An 8,941-nucleotide genomic window follows, 5' to 3' on the forward strand; every position below is an offset into this window, starting at 1 on the left:
TCATGCCTCCTCACTCCTTTGGTCGACTTTTCAAACGACAGAACAGTCCCTGCCAGGAACACGGTTACGTACACGTATTTACAACCAGCCCAAGATTTGTTAAATCATTTGGAAAGGCAAGGATTTACGAAGCGATAGAGCTAAGCCTCTCGTGCTGAGAGTCCACGACATTTTGCAAAGACAACACTCACGTTTTTAAATGTACGGATTCAGTGGTTTTCCTTGCACTAATGAGGCCACTGCCGAGTTCAGAAGCATAACCCAGACCTCTTCCCTGGATGGAAAAACATTTTTCTGTAGCTTGCCTTGAAGCGTGATCTGAGACAATGATCATGTTATTGAATTAAAATGTTTCTATTAATGGTCCGACAGTGCAGAAGAAACACAGGAGACATCGCTGTAAGGAAAGAGAACAGTTCTGGCTGTCAGGCGCAGCGCGCTGTATCAGCTTCGTCACGCGACAGCGGCAAATAACTCCATTTCTGACGAGCTGCTCCACGCCTCCAGCACGAGGCTCAATCAAAAAAATAGACTTGCTGAAATGAAGAAAATGTTCCTGTATAGATCGGAGTGTAATTATAAATCAGTTCTTTTGTTTCCTCGTCTTCACTGGAGAAATGGTGCAGGCTCTTCCGGGCTGTAAAACATCGTACAAGTACAGATCGCCGTTATCCTCCTTGGCAGAACCTTTCTTAGCAAGTTTTAGGTGAGGACGCCAAAAACGGAATCCTCATCTGGTTTATCATGTTTGCACCCCTACACCAGTTAAACTTAGTGACGGATGGGTGTGAAAATGGTATTTCAGCAGAACCACTTAGTTCTTAAGGGGTCCTAGATGAGTCTACTTTTGCCAGCTGAAAACAGGGTATGCTTTTCACGGGGTTTTTTTGAATTTGTACAAAGCCTAACTTTCCTTTCTACACCCCCACTGACAAGTTGTGCTTCTCTAAATCACCGTCTGCTGTCTCCAGTTTGGTGACTCTTGATTACAGACCAAATCTAGAGAGCAAACCCAGTTACGGTTATTGATTATGTTCTTCACAGTCCCAATCGATCAGGGACAATTTCATAAATAGTCAATTTAAGGCATGAAAAAGCTGTGTCAGCAGAATGGTTACTAGGTGGAAGGAAAGGAACAAAGGAAGTCTGACCCCATCGAAACACTCCTGCATACACTGCCCAAGCAGGATTTATAATCCCAGTGCACATCTTTTGCAGGAAAGAGAGTGACTGTAACTCCATCTGGAACTGAAGAAACCTTTGGAATTATGAATGGAGGCTTTTTTCCGTGTCTTTGGGCAAGGGAGGCTAAACCGTTACAGCGATCATTCGAAATGGCAGGGAGTCACAGCACAAACAAAGCTGCTCTCTAAAAAACAACTTTTGTGGATAATCAACATTTTACCTTCGTTGACGAAGAAGTCGGCTATGTAATAGGCTGCTCTTATAGCGGATGGGGAATGTGGAATGCCTGATGAGTTCTTCCACTCAAAAGGGTTTTTCTCTGGATGCCACTGGATGCCATAAATCGGGTATTTGTATGCTGCAACCAACGCAGAGCAGGTAAGCAAGGTCTGTGCCGCGGGACTCCCTTGCTTAGCCTTAACTGCAAACGAAACTCAAAGGACGAGCTACAAAACCACCTGGCTAATCAACAGTTCCACGGGAGCTTCAACAGCAAGTTGAAACTCGCAGTAGAACAGACGGCAGTAAAAGGGGTGTTGTAGGAGGAGGGTCTCACTCCTCGCCAGAAGAGCTCTGTGCATGGCTGTCTCACACCACAGCACCAACTAACGCCCATGCTGCAACACCCCTGAAAAACAAGTTTGTTGCAGTCACGACTCAGGAAGGCAAGTCCCTGCCCTACCTTCCATGGTGGATATGAACTCCACCTCGCCATCGGTGTTTGTGCTCAGAACGTTGTAGAAGTTACGAAGGTTTTCATTCTTTGTGAAATTCTGCGATAAGGAGCAGGAGGAAAAAAAAAGAAAAAAATGTGTTATTTGCACATTTATTTCCAGTTTTAACAAAGGAAATGTGTTTGTCAGGAATACAAGGATCAAATACCTCCATGGAGAGGCTCCACTTATGGAAGTTTGCTGTCAGCGGCTCAGTAGCAAACGCATGTAATACATCATCGGGGAGGTTCCTGAACAATCTGCTGTCCTTTGCGGCTATGGTAAAGAAAAATAAAAAAACAAGGGCACTGTTCATCACCTGAGCGGCTAACAGACGGACAGACACTGAACAAAGTGAAAGATTTCTAACCACCTGCTCTCCTAGGATTGGGACTGGTGAATTTTGTTCAGCTGGGTAACAAAAAGGGACCTAAACCCACATGATTTTTGTAGGTCCAAATTACCAAAGAGCTACAGCTGTGGCTGGTTTCAGTCTGCTTGTGCCCACAGCTCTGCTTTCGGAGGGACAGAGTTGCACTGACTTTGTAAAAACAGCCATGGCAACTTCAGAAGAAAGAATTTAGCAAGGTAATCGTCAGAAACCTCCCAAACGGTCACCCCTGCATATTTATCCCAAACCAAACACAACACCGCTCAGAAAAACCCAGATGTGAGACGTAAGGGCTGTTTCACCTGAGGTAAAGTTCAGAGGGAATGCAGAACCTTCTGTCTTGGTGTTAACGAGTAGAACTTCACCGCTGGTGAGATAGGTCAGCTCTTCGTGTCCAAGGCACGTTCCCCACACTGGGAAATAATCTCCGTTATCGTTCGCCTTCAAAATAAAAGCAAAAGCTACTGAGATGGCAACACTTACAGGCTGACGGTAAGCGCGCGCTGGAGCCTGGGATGTCCCCCAGCTCCTGGTGATGTGCAATCTGAGCAGTCTTTCTGAACGGGTTTCTGAGCACCTTCCAGTTACCCGTATCCCCCCACACCCTGCTCAAAGCCATTGCTGAGAAATCTGGAATCACAGGCTTAGAATAAAAATGGTCCCCTGCTGCATTACTGATAAGCCCAGTCTTGGGGCGAAACGTGGAAGATCTCCAGGAAGAAGGCTTCACACCCACCCGTGCAGCATGGCCAGACACTGCACTTGCAGTGTCACCTAAGAGAGGAATAGAAGCACTAAAGGCAAAAAATAGCTACGGCTGGAGAACAAGTACAAGTGAACTGTAAACATTTTGCCCCTCCCCCCCCTTCTTTAAATAACCATCAGCCTGGAGACTAAGCATGTATTAAATACCCAAGACACCACATTGTAAAAACTAATTTAAAAGCTGGAAAACAGTGGTTTTGCCAAGCTAGTAAAATTCTATTGACTTGGAGGGGGATTTGCATTTCACAGCCTCTCTGCGTATTAAAGCAGAGCCAGACCACGTCATTTCTCATTGTGAACATCTGAAAATGAAAAGCAGCCCTCATAGGTTTTAAAACAACCTAAAATTCAGTCAATTCTGCTAATATCCCCTTGACTCTTGTAGCTCATCTTTGATTAGTAAAACCACTGATGTTTTGTAGTGTTAATTAAGTCTTAAAGGACGAAATTCAAACCACACAATTATCACAAATAGTGCAGAACCCCCCTGACTTACTAGCAAGGGTTACCTATGATGAGCTGAACACAATCTCCTGCCTGCCCCTCACCCGCTGTACACAAACCAGCTGATAAACCTGCCTCGCTGATCAGAAACCGTGACGGACACAGCCCAGGTCATCGCTGGGAAACAGCTAGAGCTTTTGGCAGTAGCCCTGCAAACCACGAGAACTCCTCGCCCCGGGCTGAGCACCAAGACACAGGCTGTCCTCACGCCCTGAGCACCTCCAGAGACCAACGGGACGAACCGTCTCACACAAAATGAGGCTGTGCAAGACTGACTAACACTGGCCACGAGTACAGACAGACAGAAGAACGTGGTGGGTGCCACGGGGACGGCAGAGGAGGAGCTGCAGCAGCTGCCTGGTCTGGCGGGTGCCACCGCCTGCCTTTTCCGTGCCTGCTGCTGGGATGTCGGCAGCAGGGGCAGAGGAGGAATTCCTCACTGCCAGTGAATGCTTCTGCCTCAGCAACACTTCAAACACCGCTCCAGAACTGGGCAAAGTTTTCCAAAGTACTGTGACTATTTTAATCGACATTAGCTGAAAATAAAATAAAGCCAGTAAAGAGGAAAAAAGGAAAAGAATTCCCATTTTCATTCCGTTTGAATACAGAAAATCCTTAACGAATCATAGGGATGGGATATAAAGCTCAGTGAATCTCCATCACGTTTCCACAATGCAAATTTTATTCCAAAACTTGATTACTATCGGAAAAAAACACACCTCTTAGTGCTCTCTTTAGAGAATTAAATCTTCAGGAAGGACTTGGAGCCTTCCTGATGTTCTTTGAAAGAAATAGCTTTCCCAGAAATCCAGTCTCTGGTTAATAAAGCTAACGATCATGTAAATATTAAGCCATATTTAATATAATCTTTCAAGTGTTCTCCCCACCTTTTCTCGTGGTATAAATTAGGTTAGTGTTTATTTACAGTTCCCAGTGCAAATCACTCGGTGTAAGGTGCTCACGTAGCTCCCTCACCTGCACCCACAAAGACATATTTAATCTACTTACAGATAAGCGAGAATAAAAGGGTTTATTAGCTGTAGCGTATAGGGGAAGGGAGGCTCTAATGTTTTAGTACTGTAAATTAGTTTGAGTTTCTGGAAGGCGTTGTCGTGACTTTACTGCAGGTTCCACACAGCCATAAAACCTCAGGTACAGTGAGTAAGTGATTCTCACCTGAAGAACTTGGGAGTCTACGACCATGACACAACATATAACAAGAAAGGGTGTCCAAACCTTAAGCTATTAAATGATTTATTTTTAATGCAGAAGATGGTAATGACCTACTTGTTAGCGGGCTTACAGTTAACACGCTGCATGTCAATGCAAAACCACGACAATATGAGCCTCCCTGTCAGTTTGACCTCTGAACAGTGACGACAATGAGAACAGACTGTTCCTTAGTAATTACCTCTAATGCCTTGTGGTAAAATATCTTAGCAACCCTGGAATATTCTGAAGTCTTAAGATCCACACCACCTCCTGGAAAAAGTACCCTGAAAGGCAACATCCAAGAATGCGATTAGCAATGGTGATCAAACTAAAACCCGGAGAATGTACACAGAGAAAGGCCTGACAGTGGTTTTAAGGGTGGGTTTGAGGTTTGGGTGAAGACACATTGCAGGGATCTCTAGAAAGGCAGCTGGGCTTCCCTTAGGGACAGCAGGGATCCAGTCAGAAGAGTCAGTGGAGGCTCAAACGGGTTTTCTAGAGAGACGTGGAGCTGGTTGGTAGGTTGACCAGCCCTGGAGGCTCCACTGGTTGTACTGACTCCATTAATGATGTGAGTGCAGACAGCGAGCACACATGCAGACAGCTTAGTCTTAGTCTTTAACTGAAATCTCAGTGTTCTGCTGAAGAATGGTTACTGTCACGAAGTAGTGACCCAGCCTAGTGCAACGTCAGGAAGAGCAAAGAGAAAATACAGAGAATATACAGATTTGAGCTGGTGTACAGAAGGGCTGCGTGTCATGACTGTCAAACCCTGTCCGGACTCTTCGCTGGCTCTCCCTACCCCTTTAAAATCCCCCCCCAATCTCAATTCATCCTGTTCAATTTCAGGAAAGAAGAATTGTGGCCCTGGCACAGCGACCTTCTCATTGCAGACAACACAGAGTCAAAAATTCCTATTAAAAAGGGAAAAGGTATGTTTGACCATAACCTTTGGTCACAGATGATCTAATGTTGCAGGAGATGACAAAGCAATCTGAGAGACAACCTCAAAGAAATCTGCACAATCTTTTTTCACTGTGGGGAAAAAAAAAATTCTGTGTAGCTCCCCAAGCCCAAACAGCACAAAAGAAAGAGACTCAGTAGAGTTGAGCAGAGATTTCTCATGTCATCAAGTATCATCAGAGACAGTATCACAAAATAAAGGCAATCTCTTCTGGCTGTAAGCAAACAGTACCTGCAGAAGCAACAGAATGGACTGCGTGAGCACTCCCCAACCCCAGCTGGGGCAGCAGAACCCCAACTAGACTGGTTCATGCCATATCCATCAGGTGCTGATTTTTACAAAACGCTGAAGGATTTCCTTTACTCTGGAAATGGCAACTGGTACCATCGAGATACTAACCAGCAGCTAGAAACAACTAACATAACCCCAAGCATCTGGAGAGCAAGTGTGCATTTAAACCCTGGTAACCAGGTCTGCTTTAAGGTGAGTGATGCACAGCATCATGCCAAAGCCACCAGGTAGTTGGTGGAAAAGTAGAGTGGTATTCACAAAAACATAAGTCAGATTACTCTCCTGTACCAGGACAGGAAATGAAGATCATCAGTTTCTACAGATCTACAACATGAAGGCTCAGTAGATCTCTTTCTTACTCGAAGCTTCCACAGAATGGAAAGTCCTTTGCTCCAGAGAGCGTTTGTTGTTTTCACACAGTTATACTGTGGAAGCCACTGGCTGACAGCGGAGGGCGACGAGGAAATACAAACCATCCTCACCCACCTACGCAGCACAAACCCAACTGCCAGTCACAGTAAAGACAGAAGGATCAGGGAACCGGATCTACCACCCCAACACGCTCTTCTGCACTGAGAGAGGTAGAAAGAATGGGACACCCTACTGGTGAAAGTCCCAGTGACTCAAGAGAGGCTGGCAGCCACGAGGAAAGGGTGAAGTGATTCATTCTGTCTCCAGCATCAGGAGCCACAGGGGAGAAAGCGTCGCTGTCTTATACCACGAGACCGTAAGGCCCCATGTCCGAGTGCACAGGGCAGAGCTGTGGAGCGTTCACAGGACAGCGCTCTCCCCAGGCTGCCACAGGTCTACACACGGAGGTTAACGTTCTAGTAGATGCAAAAGATTAACAAAAATATTCATGGGTTCAGATGCTCATCTCATGACTACAAGTCGCCCAATCACGTGCTACGGGCTCACACACAGTCTGTGAAGTGCAGCATCAGCTGATTTAACTCTTCTAAAGGGCACCTTCAGCACAAGGCAAACATAAAAGGTTTTGATTTTGCTTGGTCTGCAATCAAAACGTGGGTTAAATTAGACCACATTATCCCACATTTAAAATGTCGGCAGAACACATGGGTGGAGAGTTGCCACAGGGCTGCTGAGAAGTCAAAGTTTGTCTGACAAAGAACTAAGCCACAGAATCACGACAAGCAAGAGAGTGTTCTTGAGAACCCAGCAGCGCTCCAAACCAGAACCACCGTGTCCTTCATCTGAAAATCAGTGCTCAAAACTTACCCATTGATAGAGTGGAATATCTTATCATATTCTTCATCTGAAAGATTCAGCCTGAAACACCAAGAAAATTGTTACAGAACACATAGGAAATAGACATATTGACCACAAAAATATTGTTGTTCTCGAACAGAAACACAGGACAAAGAATATGCTTTGAACAGGATAAAACTGCCCCAAACCAATGGTACGTTTCACTTCAAACAGCTCAGCAGAGACTGAGAATCCACTGGACTCAGCATAGAACCACAGTTCAGGATCCCTCCAAGCCCCCCCTGCAGACCCTCAATAAATGTAACATGTACACGAGAGGCACGGTTATTATCTCCTGCAGACCAGCAGCTCCGGTTCCCAGCTGGCTCCTCAAAGGGCAGAGCGTGCAAACAGTGGGTCACACCCATTCGTCAGCAAAGATACGGTCAGGAGGTGGGGAGATAAGAAAGACCTTGACATCGGCAAACCAGCGTGACGGCAGCACCGAGCAGAACAGAGGCGCTGGGTGTATTCAGAGCATCCCGCGTCGCTGCGTCTAACTGAGCTGCCAGAATTAAAATTCTCCGTTCATCCATGAAGCTTCTGGCCAGCATTCTGCAAGCTCCCCCAGCAACGTGAGGAACGCTGGCCTCGAATTCAGGCACTTGGCATCGTTTTAAAGCTCTGACAATTACTTAAAATCCAATTTTGGTGCATTTACTGTTTTACAGCTGTTGGCTATGAAGTATTGTCAGTTCTGTGACTTACTCAGCTACTTTTTATCCAGTGACCAACAGACAGCAACACATGGACTTAGCAACCCATAGTTTGAGCAGAGCTGGACTTTGTTTTCTTCAAGGATACTGGGAGCCTGCCTCCAGAACTTGAACCCTGGGACTACAGAGTGTGACATACGGTAGCACCTATCTGTATCTAGATATCTGTGTGTATCTAGATATACGTATCTAGGTATCTGTGGGGCTCTACTCACCAGGCTGAACGTAGCGAAATTCAAAAATCACAGATACAAACGATGGATGGTAATTTCACAGGTTAAAAAAATAGTATTTTTTTTAAAGACAGGTTATTATATAAGAAATACTAAAAATTAAACAGTCCAGTCCGCTTTTATTCTGATTTCTAAAACACTCTGCAAACTGTAGCGTCTTTGAGCAGCTCTAAACGCTCTGGAAAGCAGCACAGCTGCTTTCTGTGCCTCTAAGAGGATCCCTTATGTTAGACCACCATCACCCACTTGTAGGATATAAAAATCTACCTTATTGGCACAACTCGGGCACCGGCTGATTCCAAAAACTTCACGTACGAAGCAGCAATGTAAGAACTTCCAAATCTGTGGAACTCCTTGAAGTGACATTCCTGTGACAGTATCCCTGATGGGTCCGAGAAAGAAGATGAGCACAGGACAAGCAGCGCGCAGAGGAAAACTGCGCCCCGGTTACGCCGCGCCGGGCTGCAGTGCTCTACCTCCACCCCATCGGTTACCGTGCCCGGGCACCGGGCACCGAACACACCATCCGAGACTCAGCTCCTTGAAAACAGGTCATTAAGACTGTACTATTGTTACGTTACTGGCGTTAACCAAACCTGGGCGTCAGGAGACCCTTCGCTCCCCACAGAAAGCGGCGGGGCCCGTTCCCTCTGCCGGGACACCGAAGGGCCGTGCACCCGGATATCCCCGGGGAGCCG

General features: G+C 46.0%; 1 protein-coding gene across 1 annotated transcript; it reads right to left on the minus strand.

Annotated features, from left to right (window-relative positions):
- Positions 1-515: 515 nt before the first annotated feature.
- On the minus strand, positions 516-8,625 carry GGH (gamma-glutamyl hydrolase (conjugase, folylpolygammaglutamyl hydrolase); the record flags this gene model as incomplete). The annotated part of the gene is made up of 8 exons (XM_010141529.1): positions 516-637; positions 1,406-1,543; positions 1,868-1,958; positions 2,068-2,174; positions 2,592-2,730; positions 4,970-5,054; positions 7,265-7,315; positions 8,511-8,625. Coding segments are annotated over 8 exons (848 nt in total), but the record flags the coding sequence as incomplete, so codon positions are not given.
- Positions 8,626-8,941: the final 316 nt, after the last annotated feature.

The sequence above is a fragment of the Buceros rhinoceros genome, unplaced genomic scaffold (genome assembly GCF_000710305.1).
Source record: "Buceros rhinoceros silvestris isolate BGI_N320 unplaced genomic scaffold, ASM71030v1 scaffold12980, whole genome shotgun sequence".
NCBI classification, from domain to species: domain Eukaryota; kingdom Metazoa; phylum Chordata; class Aves; order Bucerotiformes; family Bucerotidae; genus Buceros; species Buceros rhinoceros.